At 45.3% G+C, this 17,686-nt stretch overlaps 1 protein-coding gene across 1 annotated transcript in view; it reads right to left on the reverse strand.

Moving 5' to 3' along the window:
* adam9 (ADAM metallopeptidase domain 9) overlaps positions 1-17,686 on the reverse strand; it is a 40,970-nt gene that overhangs the window by 2,377 nt on the left and 20,907 nt on the right. Inside the window, exons 6-23 of the mRNA XM_039803697.1 lie at positions 16,482-16,689; positions 16,337-16,402; positions 15,521-15,603; positions 15,075-15,233; positions 14,906-14,987; positions 14,517-14,650; positions 14,230-14,401; positions 13,695-13,787; positions 13,485-13,589; positions 13,164-13,254; positions 12,652-12,757; positions 12,310-12,493; positions 12,140-12,220; positions 11,948-12,053; positions 11,636-11,783; positions 2,254-2,356; positions 1,217-1,246; positions 4-62 (exon numbers count right to left, since the gene is read on the reverse strand). Coding sequence (XP_039659631.1) covers positions 4-62; positions 1,217-1,246; positions 2,254-2,356; positions 11,636-11,783; positions 11,948-12,053; positions 12,140-12,220; positions 12,310-12,493; positions 12,652-12,757; positions 13,164-13,254; positions 13,485-13,589; positions 13,695-13,787; positions 14,230-14,401; positions 14,517-14,650; positions 14,906-14,987; positions 15,075-15,233; positions 15,521-15,603; positions 16,337-16,402; positions 16,482-16,689 — 2,010 coding nt within the window. The remainder of the gene's footprint in view (positions 1-3; positions 63-1,216; positions 1,247-2,253; positions 2,357-11,635; positions 11,784-11,947; positions 12,054-12,139; positions 12,221-12,309; positions 12,494-12,651; positions 12,758-13,163; positions 13,255-13,484; positions 13,590-13,694; positions 13,788-14,229; positions 14,402-14,516; positions 14,651-14,905; positions 14,988-15,074; positions 15,234-15,520; positions 15,604-16,336; positions 16,403-16,481; positions 16,690-17,686) is intronic.

Genomic DNA, 17,686 nt, shown 5'->3' on the forward strand with positions numbered 1-17,686 from the left:
TACAGAGGGGGAGGAGGAGGCCTCAAAACGTAGGAGGAAGCTGTCCTGTTGGTCTCCACCACCTGATCAAACACACACAGTGGAAAATTCCCATTAGTTTAAATTTCGTCCACATTTTATTTGTCAATTTTAGATGTTGAGTTTTATCTCTGTACATGTTCATCTCGCTGCAAAGTGTGGTTTCAAAGCCAGGGTATAACTTGATAAATACAAACCACCTTTCATTATATTGAATTTGAAATTTGAAAGAGGTTCAGCCTAAAAAATGTCTAAAACACCCTTCAAAACTGTCTAATTTATCTGTAATTGTAGAACAGAAACTCCTCTTCAGGTTATTAAACCTTTCCTAGAAACAGAACTGATGACAACAGTTTCATGTCCACAGAGGTTGGCTTTCTTTTTTATTCTTCTTTAGTATTTAATTTGATGATGGACAGTAGATAGGAGACAGGAACCCTTTATCACTTTTCCTTCAAGAGCAACAGTCACAACAAGAAAACACAGAGATACTAAACCTCAAGTCAAACTAAAGTTGCAGTGGTGAAAAGTAACATAAGTACTATACTTGTACTAGTACGATTTTGAGGTACTTGAACTTTACTTGAGTATTTCCATTTTCTCCTACTTTATACTTCTACTTCACTACATATATCTGACATCTTTAGTTTTTGCAGATACTGATTAATAATAAAACACAATCAAATAAATTATGATTTATTATTATAGGTGAAGATACAAATGTATTGATTTCAAATTCACAACAAACTACCGAGCAATGTATAAAGTAATTCAAATGAAATCCACCTTTATCAGCTGCAACATTAAAGTGATGATCACATTAAAGCACCAATAATAATAATAATAATAATAATAATAATAATAAATATATATAAATATATATATATTTATATATATATTTATTATTATTATTATTATTATTATTATATAATATAATTATATATATATATTCTGCATGAGTGTAGACTATTTCTACACTGTGGTATAACTACTTTCAGTGAAGTAAAATATCTTCTTCCACCTCTGAGTCAGTAAATGTTTAAAAAAAACAACTTACATAACTCTTACAACAAAGAATATTCACTAAAAGCAGCAGCAGCAAGCAGATACAAGTTCAGAGCACTACAGTAGCAGCATTAGAGATTACAGCAGTAGTATTGCAGTAGTAGTATTACAGTGTGAGTAGTAAGTATTTTACCTCCTGCGGTGGCAGTAGCTGAGCGTGGTGCTTTACATGGAGAGAGCAGAGGAAGTTAGGACTCATGAACTCAATCATTTTAATTAGTTGTAATGGAAACATACAGACAGACAAACACACACTCACATTGACTTTATACAGATTTACTGGAGTATCCACCGATTAGTACATTTATTAGCCAGCTATTCCAAAAGGTCTTCACTAATACGCATCTTATATGTATGAAATAATTGATTAGACTCTAATTTAAATCTATTAATTTATACAGAATATATAGGAAAAAGTAATTTTCTAGTCACAAGTTGAACTATATGAGGAGCTAGAGGAGGAGGGAGGTGTGCGCGTCATACCAACACAGTAATACCTACATGTACTGATGGCTAACACAGTAATCTAAACCTGAAGCTTACCGGGAGCACATTGATATCATCATCATCATCATCATCATCATCGGCCTCCTGATCAGCAGAGTCACAGGCAAGTTCATAACATTAACATGTTTATGATGTCATTGTGTCTGTGCTTGCTTATGGTCTATATGGGGTCAATAAAAACATGAAGGCACAACACTAATTACCAGGGGTGTTTCTATGGTGATTAATTGGAAATGTGACTAACTGATCTGTTGGATGAGGTCATAATTTCTTAAAATGCTTTTTTGTTATACCTTCATGAAAAGGGTGAGCAGAAAACACATTTAAAAGTTGGCGAGCTTAAAGAGAAATATAAAGTGTCATGAATGACAGCTAAAGATATTTATAAAACTACATAATAACAAAGGACAAACAATTGTGTTTTGTTGCAAACAAATTATATTATAAAACAGATGATCACAAGAGGACTTTTGGAAATAATGATTGTTTTAGTACTTTAGTCTAAAACACACGCGCACGCGCACACACACACACACACACACACACACACACACACACACACACACACACACACACACACACACACACACACACACACACACACACACACACATTAGTCAGGTTCTACAGAGTGTCCTGGAGGTCTGGAGGTGGTAAACTCACCCCGTCTCTAACAATGTTGTTGGCATTGCCCCGGGCAACAGATGGAGGCTGCGCTCTAGGAGGCGGTCCTCTGCTGGGATTGGCTGAAGCTGCGCCATCAGCCCTGTAGACAGGAAGAGACATCAGCTCAGTGAGTGGCGTAACGAGGCTTTCACACCAAAAGTATAAGTCTGACATGGATTTTCTGACAGCAACATTAATGCAGCAAAGCATCAGTTTTTAAACGTCGGAGTCGCTTTAAAAGCAGCACAGAGCACAGTTTTAAAGCAGTTGTCAGTGTCCTTGAAAGCAGCACAGAGGACAATTTTAGATCAGTTGTCAGAGTGTCCTTGAACGCAACGCAGAGAGTTTTGGAGTGGTTGTCAGTGTCCTTGAATGCAGCACAGAGGACAGCTGTCAAAGTGTCTTTAAACGCAGCACAAAGGATAGTTGTCTGTCTGAACTGATTATTAATAGAAACAACTGCTGAGTCGTACTCTGTCAGCTGCTGTCGACTGTAAGCTGAAACCTTGAGGATGTGGAGGCCTGGCGACAGGAAGTGATGTCAGCAGTCACCTGTCCTTTGTCTGGAGTCTGTTACAGAACATTCTCTTGCCAGGTTTTATAGCCTGTAAATCTTCAGTCAAACCTCTAAGATTTTTGATTTGAGTCAGAGGAGACGACATGTCACAGTAAAGGGGGACGGAGAGGTTGTGCTTTACTGAAGAGAAAAAAAATTGTTTAAATAAAAAGATTTATCAAAAATGAAAAATCTGTCAGAGAAAATTATAACCTTGTAACTCTGAAGTCATAATTATGATCTCTCTCAAGACTTCTTTGTGTATATAATGCTGTATTTGCTTGAGGTGGAGACAATGGAATTTGTGGTCGAGATGACATTAGTTAGCTATGGAGACGACAAGTCACAGCATTTTGTCGGAAAAGAGTCTAAAATTAGCGTGTCCACCCAGGTGTACTGTTTCCATCACTGCTGACTGGAGCTGGAGCCGATAAATACCCGTGCCTACTGCAGAGTCATTTGTCCCGGGAGTGAATGCCTATTGTAACCTTTCCTACTGCAGAAAAAAACAGATGTTGGTGGATGTAAGTGGGGTTTTTTGGCCAGTGGGAAAGGGGAAGTAGTAAAAGCACAGACTTAGGGCTGGGTGATAAATCGATTTTAGCGATTAACTCAAATGTGTAGTTAAACGTACAATATGTAACGATAGTTACGTTATTGTAACTCCAGATTCTATGAGTATAGGCGTAGCCCTCTAAGCCACGCTATGGGTTTATCCCTTCGCGCATGCGCAGTCGTGAAGATTTTCTTTCCCGCCCTTGCGTGCCGCACGGGCTTCAACTACGTCCGCAAATACTGTATAAAAACAGGGCGGACCCGTTGCTCTGCTTTTTCTTCAGCTAATGCAATAGGAGCAGGTGGCCCGAATCTTAGAGGGCTACGCCTATACTCATAGAATCTGGAGTTACAATAACGTAACTATCGTTCTATTTCGTATAGGCTTCGCCCTCTAAGCCACGCTATGGGTTAGGGCGAAGCTGATGTAGTCAATGCCACCTGCGACAGATCCCACAAGTGGAACATAGACTAACTATTTTCCCTTACTGTCACTTATCTCTCATGTGCCGCCATGGCAACGACCTGTTAGCTGGCTGAAAGCCCAAGCCGAGAATGCAGGCGTGCATGATTGATGAGGGAAATACATGATTGATAATTATGGGACGCCCGAGTTCCTCCCAGACAAGAAAACATAAAGGGGCGTACATGTCGTGATTGTATAATAGTGACAAAAACATATACATATGTACATAATATAAACAATTATACATACGACGGGGCCTCAATCGTCGTTGTGAGAAGAGAGGACCGAGTGAGTCAGGGAGGGCTCAGACACATCCCGCAAATAGAAGCGGATGAAAGGGCATGGAGATGCCCAAGAGGCCGCAGCACAGATTTCAGCCACTGACATGCCTCTGAACAGGGCTGTCGATGCAGACAGAGCCCGTGTAGAGTGTGCCCGAATATCCTGGGGGGGCACCGCCCCCTCCGTGTTATAGGCCTGGGTGATAGCCTCGCACAGCCAGTGGGACAGGCGTTGTTTCGACAGGGCCGCCCCTTGGGAGTGTTCCCTGTAGTGAACAAACAGCTGCTGTGTCCGCCTTATGGCCGCCCGTCGTAAAACATACTGTGATAACGCGCGCACGGGCACAATCTGTGGGAAGCCTCCTCCGCGTCGTTGTTATGTGGCGGGGGAAAAACCCTGGAGGGAAAAAACCCTCGACCGAAAGGGAATTTGTTAAAATTTTTGGTGTGAAGGAAGGGTTGGGCTGTAGGGTGGCTGCGCTCCGTCCCCTCTGATTGAGAGACAGGATGGCGATACTGACAGCGCACATAAATTAAGCTCACTCGCGCGGCTGATGTCAGTGCAAGGAGGACGCCGTTTTTAGAGACAGCAACCTGAGAGGGGCTTGTGCCAGGGGCTCGAAAGGGGGCTTCCCAGAGCTTCGGAGTACCCAGGGCCAGATCCCATTGGTGGGCGTGAGAGGAGCGCGCGAGGGGGTTTCTGCCGTCGGACCCCTTTCAAAAATCGTTTAACTAGGGGTGCGCAAAACCGTTCTCTCTCCATAGCCCGTGGCAAGATGAAATGGCCGCCGCGTAGGCTTTGAACGTGGATGGGGCCAAGTCGTTATCTACCAGTGTTTGGAGATAAGTCAGTACGGCGGACGGGGGAGCACGATATGGGGTCTGACTCCCTCTCTGTGCACCAGCGCTGGAAAGCGGACCAGCGCGCCAGCGTAACACGCTGTTGTAAGGGGCTCCGCTCTGAATGGTGCGGGCCCACGACGCAGGTGGCAAGCCTAACCTCTGCAAGCGTTCCCGCTCAGCAGCCAGCCCCACAGTCGCTGAGTTATCACCTGGGGTAGGCTATCGCGCCCGTCCAGCTGTGACAGGAGCGTCCTCTTGCCACGCGCAATTGCCAGGATGACCGACAGGCCTTCCTCCTGGAGTACGTTCCAGGAGGCGAGGGATCAGAGGGACCGGGGGAAGCGTAAAAGGAGGGTTCTGGGCCAAGGATGGTGGGAGAAAGCCCCGGCGCCCAGGGGTGGGTTGTCCCGTGAGCTCAAGGAAAACCACAGAGCGCACTGTGTGTTCTCTCGTGAGGCGAACAGGTCCACCTCCGCTTCCCCGAACCTGCTCCTCAGCTTCCGAACTACAGCAGGATTCAGTTTCCACTCGTTGTGAGAGGGTCCCCCCCTCGACATTAGGTCTGCCGCCCGGTTTAGTATCCCGGGGATGTGGACGGCCCTGAGGGACAGCAGATGACTGTGAGACCACAGCAGGAGGCTCCTGGCTATTTCCAATAGCCGGGCGGCGTCGCGCCGCCCTGGCGATTTATGAACGCCGCTGCTGTGACATTGTCTGTGTGCACCACCACATGTCTCCCTGCTACTTTCGGGCGAAGTGCTTCAAGACCTTCAGCACCATGGACAGCTCCAGGCAGTTTATGTGTGGGAGGGAGGAGGAGGCCATTTCCCTCCCACCACCTGTGATTCGCACATTCCTCCCCAGCCAGTGAGGGACGCATCTGTGTACACTGTCACGTGTAGCGTCACTCTGCCCAGGGGAACCCCAGCTGACAGGGTCTGGGGGTTTCCCCAGTATGACAAGTCTGACTGCAGAGAGGGAGGGATAGTCAGCATTCGCCACTTGTGGCGTATGGGGTCGACCGCTGTCGAAGGAACCACCTCTGGATTTTCCTCATGTGGAGAAGCCCCAGGGGTACTACCATGTAGCCGCGGACATCATGCCCAGAAGCGCATGATAGACAACGCTGACACCTTTGCGCGCGCGGTGATGCGACAGGAGAGAAAGCAGCGTTTCTTGCCTCGGCGTTGACAGCCTGGCCCTCATAACAATCGAGTTTAGCACTACGCCCAGATAAACTATCGATTGTGAGGGAACCAATGCGCTTTTCTGCCAGTTTATGGCGAAACCGAGTGTCTGCAGGTGCTGCAGGACTGACACGCGTTTGTAGCGCCCGCCCGTTTCCGAGAAGGGAGCCAGGATGAGCAAATCGTCCAGATAAAACAGGACTCTGACCCCTTTTTTCCGCAACGGCTGAAGTGCCGTCTCCATGCACTTGGAAAAAGTGCGAGGGGCCAGTGAGTAACCGAATGGCAGTCGGTTGTACTGAAAATGAGCCCCTTGGAAAAAGAAGCGCAGGAATTTCCTGTGTCTGGGGATGACTTTGATGTGAAAGTAAGCATCTTTCAGATCCACGGACGTAAACCACTCTTGGTGGCGCACGCATTCCAACACATGTTTGGTAGTCAACATGTGGAATGGACGTACCATGACGCACCGGTTGAACTGGGACAAGTCGAGGATGGGGGCGAAACCCGCCTGACTTTTGGAATGAGAAAGTATCGGGGGTAAAACCCTCGTTCTCCTCCCCGAGGAACTCGGAAATTGCTCCTTTTGAGAGCAGTTCCGCCTAATCCTGACGTCATGGCGTCTGATTCCGCCTGGGACGACACAGTTGTCTCAACACGCCCCATAAGCGGAGGAGGCGAACTGGAGTGTGTAGCCCCGTGATATCAGTTTTGACATCCACGAGTCCATGTGTGTCAGTCTGATCCATGCCGGCTGTGCTCTGAGGGTAGCGCCATGTCTGTGTGTTGTTTACAGACATAGCTAGCAGGAAGCGCAGAGCCCGTCCCGCCGCTGGGCGAGACGTGGGTAGAACGTGTCGCCCAGCCCATGGTAGGGCCCTGTCGAAAGGGTGGCGGGTCATCGTCGTCCTCATCCCGCTGGCATAGCGAGAGAGAGAGCCTCCTCCACGAACGGCCGAAGCTCCGTGAAGCGCAGCCAGAGTGGGGCCCGTTTGGACGGCGGCTCCTGAGAATAGATGTCACCGCTCAGGAGGCCGCGAGAGGGGCTGGAGGCTCCGCTGGAAGCGCTATGCCCCTCTGGTCCGCCGCCCTTTTATGATCTCCGGCAGGTCCATAAAAGAGCCTTGGTGGTGGAGGGTGGAGCCACCTGCGGCAGAGGGGAAGACCGCTGGCGCGGTGCCCTGGCCGTTCTGGGGACTGGGAGAGCCGTAGCGGAAAGGCGTCGATCCCAGTCTCCAGATCCAGTCCTCCCAGTGGGGAATGAAGGAAACCCGGTGAGAGAGTGTCGTTGGAGCGAGTCGCCGGACTCGTGCCCGTCGAAGACGCCCTCTTCCAGCGGTTCCAGGGCGTCGGACGGTGTCGCGTCGGTCCGCCTAGCTGCCGTCCCCCTCTCCGTCGACCTCAAAGGCCAGAAAGCGTCCGCCCGCCGTTGAAGCTCTTTAGAAGGCAGGCGCGGCGCAGAACGGGCAGGCAGGCCGGTGGTGAGAGCCTTGCCGGGCGTGGGGCGCCCGAGCCAGGTCTCGCGAGGGTGGAAGGTCCGGCGAGAAGATGTAGCCGGTCCGGCAGGTGGGGCAGAGGCGGACGCCGCTGGAGCTGGTAGTCTTCATTACCTTCTTCATAACTGCTCTTGCTTGAAGAAAAAGTGGGAGCAGAGCAACGGGTCCGCCCTGTTTTTATACAGTATTTGCGGACGTAGTTGAAGCCCGTGCGGCACGCAAGGGCAGGAAAGAAAATCTTCACGACTGCGCATGCGCGAAGGGATAAACCCATAGCGTGGCTTAGAGGGCGAAGCCTATACGAAATAGAACTTTCTGCCACTAGGGGTCTCTCAACCAAAACAATGGACGGTAAAACTGGACTTTTGATGACGTTGGGAAGTTGCGTGGAATTATGGGAGTTTTAAGTGTTAAACACCTTCGCTGCCAGTTAGAATGCATCAGTTCACGGACGAGTTTACCCGTTCAAGTTTATTCTTTCTAATAAAATAGCTGCAGTTTCCCCAACATAATTACGTTTTTCTTAATTAGATTTTTATTTGTAGCTGACCAGTTAGCTCGTGAGCCAGCAAGCTAACAGTAGCCAGCAGCTAAAACACAAAATATTTCACATATCAGTGTCACCTTTTGGATCGTTTCAACACCGGGGCGGACGGGGTTTGTTGTAACGCTAGCTAGCTACTAAACGAGGCTGAGAGACGGGTGTGGGTGGGGATTGTCGGGGGAATCTCCGCGACCGCGAGCCAGGACGTTCGATGCCGGTTGTGCAGCAGCAGAACATCTCCCAGCTGCCCGGAATTATCTCCCCTTCACTTTTCAGTAATCTTAGCTTTTCGTTTTGGTGCTTAACTCACCTTTTGTCAGGTTAATTTAGCTAACCGTAAAGACAGCTTAACGCGAAGAGGGGAGAAATTCGGCAGGGAGGAGATTTTCAGCACATACACCGGTAGCGCTGCGGAGATCTATGGATGGCCGCTGTTGTGACTCGGTGCCTGATATGGTCCGTTTCCCGACGTTTAATTAAACTGCCGTTAGCGTCGTAAGCACCAGGCACTGGAGATAAGTTCTGGCCGGGGGGTTGCTGTAATAAAAGTAGCTGGCTGATAGCTGACTGGGGGCTAACGATAGCTAGCTAGCTAGCTATATGTCCCGGGGCTGTTGTCAGCTGTCATCCTCGACTGAGGCAGACAGACCGGGGTGTTCTAGCTGGCTAAATTAGCATTAGATTAATCGTCTATCTATACAGTTAACGTTGCTAGTGAAGTTATTCGTGGGTTAGCCCAGTCCTGTTAACTGTGGTCGAAACAGTCATACTAAAGCGTGTTGAATGATGTTGTAAACTCATAATGTTACCCACAAAGCATTAGCATCAATGTTAGCTACTTGTCGATATTGAACTTTCAAAATAAATAAGGTATCTGTTGTATTACTGTGATAAAAAGTGGGATGTAATTAATCACAAAATGATGCTTTATGGCCAAAACAAAAGCAGTATTACGGTTACAAGTATTTTTTTTCTGTGACATTGTATGATTTACAATTACTCCTGAACATATCATCTTGGTGCCAGTGTTCTGACGGAAGTTAGAGTAACTGGAGGGTGAAAGGTTATATGACGCCACTGACGGGCGACTAAAGGAAACGTGCCGTGTCTGAAAATAAAATAACAGATTTCTCTGGGTTTGACATTTGGTGGAAACATTTGGGATAGTGTAAGAACACAACTCATAAAAATATATAACATAGGTATGGTCATTTTTAGACATTTTAAAGCAGAAATGTTACATATTGTACCTTTAATGTCGATTTAAATGAAAATCGATTTTCTCCTTAAAGTGCCCATATTATGAAAAAAACACTTTTTCTGGGATTTGGGGTGTTCTTTTGTGTCTCTGGTGCTTCCACACACATACAAACTTTGAAAAAAATCCATCCATGCTGTTTTGAGTGAGATACAAGTTTCTGAATGTGTCCTGCCTTCAGTCTCCAAGTGAGCTGTTCAAAATCGTCTCGGACTGTGACGTCACAGTCCGAAATGAGCTGGCTAACCACAACCGTTAGCTCGTTAGCATGCTAACGCTAATGCTAACGCTAGCATGCTACGTCGTTCTCAATAGCAAAGCACTGCTACAACACACACAAGTTCACCATAATCTACAAAAGAACTACTTACATGTGCGCCCTCATTTAGAAGTCTCCCAGCTAATCCTGCCTTGTAACTGACCAAAGTTGGAGAAACAGGCTTTCTTTTACTGTCTCTAGAGTTAGCTAGCTGACATGATCTACATCTGAACTACTGAGCATGTGCGAGTGCAGTCAAAGATAGTACAGAAGAAGAAGATGAAAACAGGTCTCACTCTGTAGCTAAAACAGAAACCAGGTGAAAAGAGGATCTGCAGCAGTGAGAGAGAGCTGTGCAGTACAACAAAAATATGGTGTTTTTTGAAAATTAAACCATGTAAACCTATTCTGGTACAATCTTAAAATACAGTTATGAACCTGAAAATGAGCATAATATGGGCGCTTTAACATCCGCCGACAGTCCCCTCTGGGCTCCCGTAGTTCTGAACGGGCTCCTCCCTCCCCACGCGCGTTTGCCATAGAGATACACAAACAACATTGCAGCGACAGGGACTAACATCCATCCATCCATCCATAATATAACTATTTGTTTCGTTACGTACTTATCCGTAATCGCCGCCGAAATGACCGGCAGCTCGCGGTGCTCTGTCCCCGGCTGAGAGTCACCTATTCTCAGATAACTGAACCACCAGCTACCGCTGACCTGAAGGAGCAAAATGCGGAGCACCGGAGCCGGTGTTGAGGAACTCTGTTGCAGCTCAACACATCTACTAAATGCCGCTAATACGACCGAGCTGTGACGGAGGTGTGTAGCGGCTTAAATAACTAGCAATCGCCGCTCTGTAGCACGGAGCTCCTCTTCGACGTTTGTTTTTACCACTAGTTACTACGGAGGAGCTTGCTACAGTTACGCTACATTCATGAGACCATGGGATGTTAATGTACGTTACTCAGCAACAGTTGAAAATAGGGGCACGGTTGCGCAATAACATTAAAATGATTTGAACTTTTAGTGAGGAACGAGAAGTGAATTACCTGTATGTGTGAAAACAGCTTTATCTCACGCATCCGTTTTGTAGTTGTTGAATATATAGCCCCGTGTGTGTGTGTGTGTGTATGAGTCAAAACAAAATAAAGTTAAAACTTGTTTTGAACAATTTCTTTGTCATCTGCAGATTGATTTTAAGTAGGGGGAGAAAAAAATCGATTTAAATCTTAAATTTTATTTTTTTTGAAAAAAAATCAGGGATTTTATTTTTAGGTCATATTGCCCAGCCCCCCAATAGTTAAAATACAAGTTGTAACTCAAAATATCCTCTCCTCTAAATTTGTCCTCACGTATAAATATTACATTCATAGTCTATGATTTGCTGCTTTAAGGACGCACGTTATAGTATTCTTACTACTGTACATTTCTGACAATGTGTCAGAAATGTACAGTAGTAAGAATACTATCTTAAAACTACCTTAATATTACCATAAAACTTTGTAACCGGACAGAGTTCAATATTGGAATGCATGTCGCATCATTTGAGGTGTTCTGACACGTGTCATGTGCTGCTGGTTTTCCCTTCCTCTTTCCCATGAACACATCTTAACTGTTTTACTCTTCCAAATAATGTTTTATCTAGCTGGCAATTTATAGACCGGAATTAACAAACTGCTAAATTCTAGCATTTTGATAATTCCTGTCTATAAATTGGCGGAGAAGTCTTTACATCATTTCATGTACAGATTTCCACATCAATTTGTTTTTATCTACCATACGACCGTACCATGCCACACTCTGTACAGAAGCAACATTTGTGATATTCTGATGATTGTACAACCATGATGGAGACCCTCCATGTCACAAACAACCATTTTATAAACTAATAAACTTCCTGTGTGTGTTTGTACATATTCAGACTCACTGGTATCCCTGCGACCTCTTCCTGCGGCCCAGCCCGAGTTGCCGCAGCAGCTCGTTCCTGCGCAGGAAAACAAACGCACCCAGAGCGAGAAGAGGAAGGACGAGGAAGAAGAACACCAGCAGACCATCTCGGACAGACGTGTCTTTATCTGAAGAGGACACACAAACAGAGTTTCAATCTAAATGTGGAGCTTTTAATTGTGAAACATTTGTGCAGGAAGTGCTGAGTTTCACTGACAGTGATCAAAATACAGCAAAGTAGTAGCATCTGGAGTAAGCATTAATATTCCAACAATCAGGGTTAAAAAGGTACCGTTCCAGGTGGGTCCGCTGTCCACGCTGCCTCCGTAACCTTTGACCTCACAGAAAGGTGCAGCCCAGCCGTCCTCACAGTGACAGTTCCTGTTACTGTTACACACCTGACAGACAGACAGACAGGTTAGTGTGTGATACACCTGGCTGAGAGACAGACAGGTACACAGACAGACAGGTGGACGTTTCTCACTCCGTGTCCGTGACATTTCTTCTCCACGTCACAGTCGTAGTTCAGGATGTCGGTGCTGCGACACTCAAAGTTTATGCAGACCTGAACACCACAGAAGAAAAAAAACAAGCATCAACATCTCCTCTTCTTATTTGTTTCCTCCTCCCCTCCTCCTCTCCTCTCCTCCTCACCTTGTTGTCTCCACACTTGCTCCCTTCGTTCACCATGCCTGGATCTGGGACGTCTGATCCCAACATGAAGTCGACTCCGTAACATTTGGCTCCTCCGATCGGCGTGCTGATGATCGACGGTTCGATGCCAAACACAGTCACAGACTGAACGTTAGAGCACTGCAGCTTCCCACACAGAGCGTTTCTATGGAGACGGAGAAAAACATCATTCAGTCAGCAAGTGGCCCCAAATGTTGTGTCTGGACCGCACTGACAACACTGAAACTGCGTGAAAAGTGAAAGGTGTGTATGTGTGTGTGTGTGTGTGTGTGTGTGTGTGTGCATGCGTTGTGTGTTTGTTACCTGCTTTCACACTTTTTGTAGCCGTAGTTGTGGTAGCCACAGTTGCCGAAGCGATCTCCTTTACTGTTGACGTCTTTAAAACAGATTTCAGGAGCCACCTTCGCCTCTGAGGAGGAGAGATGAAGATATAGGAGAACTTCAGAACTGAAAATTCACACAACAAACACTTTTGAACAGTTAGTCTCCACCGTAATGTTTTCTATACTGATTAACAGAGTTAAAATAAACTAACAATCAACAACATGGACCTAATAAAAATGTAAAAAATATCTGTCCAATGGTTTCTAACAAATATATTTCAGTCAATAGAAAAGAACATTTTAGGTCGCAATTCCATCCTAAACACTGTGTACTAATGCGGACACACTAGTTTAGAGTGCTGCACAGCACTAACATTTAATTTAACAGTAAATGTAGCAGCATCCCCATTGACATTATTTCAGTCTTCATCATTTGTCACCTCAGAACCACAGATAAAGTGAGTGAACATATAAACAGGCAGAAGGACGTACTGGATCCAAATATGGCCTGACACTGTCCGTCGTAGTATTGGCACTTCCCGTTATAACAGTAGGCCTGCTGGTTCCTGCAAGGATGCCCATTCTGAAACACAAAAATAATAAAATAATAATAAAGTTCAGACTGCTGGGGGCTGACAGACAGGATGTAGATTGAGCCAGTCAGCAAGGAAAATTCCGACTTGCCGCCTGTAAAGTTTCTGTGTCAGCAGAGCAAACATCTCTGTACAGAATGGTGCGTCTAATGTAAATCTGTAAATCAGACGGACAGAGTTGGGGTGGTTGAGGTAAAAGCTGAAATATATCAGGACTTACCTGGACAAAGACGTCGCTCTGGCAAAGGGACGAGGAACCGTTACAGTACTCAGGTAGATCACACTCATCTGTACTGGACCGACACACCGTTCCACCTGGTAGGTACTGAACACACACACATATCATATCATCTAATAATAAACAGTGATTTGTATCTCTGTGTGGAGAATTGTTTGCCAACAGAGTATTGTGAAAGCTGGCTTTGTTTACCTGACAGTTGTAGCAGCATTCTCCATATGCACAATGAGCTCCCGACTTGAGTTTACAGGTCTGATACTCACAGCAGGGGTCCTCATCACACTCCTGTACAATACACACATACATATACAATATGATATAATATTTATATCATACATATATCTATTTTCATGAGATGCTGCTTGTATGATGGCAGCCATCTGAAATTGCCTGTCACGCATTGTGACATTTGCATTTGTATGTCTGAAGGTGCTAATAAAAAGTTCACTGCAAAAAACAAAACAGGGGTCAAGTCAAGTAACAACTAACGCACTGAATCCCTGGCAATATTATATTTCCTGTTTTATAGCCCCTGAAGTATTATGAGAATTGTAGTTCCAAAACTTAGAGCATGATTAGATGCCATAGAAAGCCCTTGAAATAAATTTTATTTACGCAACTTTACAAAATGCTCCATGTTGTATGTATATGTATGTACAAATGTGTGACATGTACATTAGTGGGACTGTTTAAGTTGAATTTATCATTGAAAAAATGATCCACAGACCTTCTGTGATCCACAGTCGCACTCCTCTCCCATGTCCACCAGTTTGTTTCCACAGTAGGGGGCGCTGTAGGCCTCGTCAGGCCGAGGGACATTCAGGAGACAGGTTCCCCCCGTCGACAAGATCATCTTCTCAAAGTCATCAGCACTACAGCTGCTGAAGTTTCTGGATCCTCTGCAGAGAGGAGGAAGAGGAGGAGGCATATTTTGTAAATGTTTTCTTACATTTTTCGGTGAATGTGTGTGTAGGTGTGTATATTGTGGTGTGTGTGTGTGTGTGTGCGTCTTACGTGGCTCCAGAGTTCATGATGCAGGCGGAGGTGGCGCAAGTACAGGGACGTCCGTCGTCGTGGTTCATCCCAAGGTTGTGACCAAGTTCATGAGCCACGATGGAGGCGAACGAGGGAATGTTGTTATTGGTGAACTGGAGAGAGACAGACAGGTAGAGAGTAAAATAAAAGACAGTATAATGGTCCCTGTTAGTCCTCTTCAGTCTGTAAAAACATCTTTATTCCTTCTTCTTGGCATAAACTCATTCTCAGAGTCATAACCTTTGTAAATGTTGCCCCTGGAGTTTAAATTTACCAACTTTTCTGTATGATTTGAATGCAGCATTAATTTGTGAAGAGAAAGACAGCCAATAAAATTTTAAAAAAGAGAGCAGTAAGCAGCAGCATACCGCGTTGATCCCGCCTCCGTGGCTCCGGGAGCAGACGGTGGAGACGAACGCCATTCCTGCTGTTCCCCCAAAACTTTTTTTCCTGCAAGGACATCATCATCATAAATATTAAGAATACTGACTGCACGTGTGTGTGTGTGTGTGTGTGTGTGTGTGTGTGTGTACTGACAGGATGAGTTGTGCTGAGTCATGGCGGCGACGGGGAACCAGATCTTTCTCTCTCCACTGAGTAAAGCGACTCAGCACCTCTCCGGCTCCTCCGTCGGTGTTGATCAGGTTCTGCTGAGTCCAGATCTCCAGGCCAACCAGCACCACCCGAATATTGTACGTAAATCTGAACACACACACACACACACACACACACACACACACACACACACACACACACACACACACACACACACACACACACACACACACACACACACACACAGTAAGTAAACAACCCAAGGTGTGCGGGTACTTAAGTAAGGTACAATTTTGAGGTATTTGTACTGAGTATTTACACTTCTACTCCACTTCTTTAATCTGACAGCTTTAGTTTCATTACAAATTAAGGTTTTACACACAAAACATGTGAAGAGTTTATAGTGTGTGTGTGTGTGTGTGTGTGTGTGTGTACTCACGCTGTCTATAAAGTTGGCTAGATGAACCATCTCTTCCCTCACTGCAGTCTCGTTCTTGTTCATATAATTATACTGAAAGAACAAAAATCTTTAGACCAAACATTAAGTACATGATTATGTATTTAAAAGGAACATTCCAACATTTTCAATACATCTCAGTTTTTATCTCCGTTTGCCCTGGACGTGTTAAGTCTAGGTCTAGGAAAAAAATAAACCTTTCAATAACTCCAAAGCACTTGCTAGCATTTTATTTAATGCTAACAACAGTACAGTAGTTTAAATCCACGACGTTCCACTACAGGGATTGCTCCGGTGCCGCCGGAAATTCTACCGGATGTCACTCTTTTCGGCTGGATGTACGTTACCTTCCGCTTTCTTTGTGTTGTTATTTTAAACTCCGGTGGATTTATGAAGACTATGGTTAACTGCTCCTCAGATCTCTGCAGGGTAAATCCAGACAGCTAGCTAGACTATCTGTCCAATCTGAGTTTTCTGTTGCACGACTAAAATAACCTTTTAACGAGCACGTTCCACCAAAACAAGTTTCTTCCCAAGGCTATTCTGCAGGGGCTCCGTGGCTCCGTCCGGCATTTAGCACCGCCCAAGACGATTGTGATTGGTTTAAAGAAATAACCCCAGTGGCTGTGTGAAATTAGTTCAGGCTTCACACTGTTATCTTAACACAGCAGAGTTCAGACTCAGTAAGCCCCACAGTTACTAGACGTTTTTTCATTCATTGTCGAGCAAATATTAAACAAACTTTTGAAATGTTCCAAAAAAGAAATGTGAATTAGGTGTAGGTTACCCTGTCGTTGTCGACTACCAGCAGCAGCTCCACGTAGTGAGTCTGATGGAGAACAGCTCGCTTCATCTGCAACACACAACAAGTTACTCTATGTGCACAAATTAATTATTAGTGTGTGTGTGTGTGTGTGTGTGTGTACACCCACCCTGCTGTGCTGTCTATGGTGGATTTCCTCTGGTTTGTACGGAGCGTGCTCAGTGGCGTTGTTGTCATGATCATGCGCATCATCGTGGGGCGTGCCACACCCCCGGGGCTGTGATGTCACATCCTGCAGGCGGTACACCAGGTGCTGGTCAGGGGCGAAGTCTGACGGCTCGATGCCATAACTGTCGTAAGCGAGATGCAACACCCCTCTGATGAAAAGAAAGACAAGTAGATAGAGATTTGTTTTTTCATTCAGAGTGAGACATCAAAAACAGTAATTCTGTGTGATTCTGTGATTTGGTGTTTTAAAGGGTTAGGAACTATCAAAACTAACTAACAAACAAACTAACCAATCGAGGCAGCAGTAGGCCAGCAACACGCATGTTCTGCAAGGTAAAATTACTGTTTTTGTCAAAGGAGTCTGGTGGCTTTGAAGAGAGCAGAGTTAACGGCCTAAGTTCTTCATCGGAAAGGGCTGTTTGACAGCAAGGTAAACCAGTGGAAATATTCTTAATATAGCGTACACTTAATCAGATATTGATTTTTGTAGATGGTCCTTTTTTAGGTGTCTAAAATACGTTTAGCTGCTGCCCCCGTCCACAGCAGTACATTGCTTAGCTTCCACGTCAGTACTCCTGCCAGCTTCTCCAAACTGGGGGTGTGCCAACGCCATCTACTGTAGCTCATACACTGAATATGGATAAGTACCTCATACAACCCCACTTCAAAAGAACTATCCCTTCAGCTTCATTCAAGTTCAGCTAAAACCTTCTGTGGTGTTACATAGAGACTATTGAAAAGTGTGTGTGTGTGTTTAAATTTTACAATGATACATCAAGTCAAACTATTAATTAAGCCAGAGTGAGTGTGTATATGTGTGAAGTCCACCATATTAATTACTGAGAAATCACACAGATTGAAACAGCAGGGTGGACCCCACACACACACACACACACACACACACACACACACACACACACACACACACACACACACACACACACACACACACCTCTATCTGGGAGGAGAATATAAATTAACTTTGTCCTTGAGAGAGGGGCAGTGTGTACAGTGTGTACAGTTTGTGTGTGTGTGTGTGTGAGTTCTCTTTAAAGACGACATTGTAAACGGTCGAATTTCTGCTGAAATCAAACAAAATCTATGAACCAGAGAAATAATGTGAACACTTAATGAAGTTAAATACAG

The sequence above is a fragment of the Perca fluviatilis genome, chromosome 6 (assembly GCF_010015445.1).
Source record: "Perca fluviatilis chromosome 6, GENO_Pfluv_1.0, whole genome shotgun sequence".
NCBI lineage: Eukaryota > Metazoa > Chordata > Actinopteri > Perciformes > Percidae > Perca > Perca fluviatilis.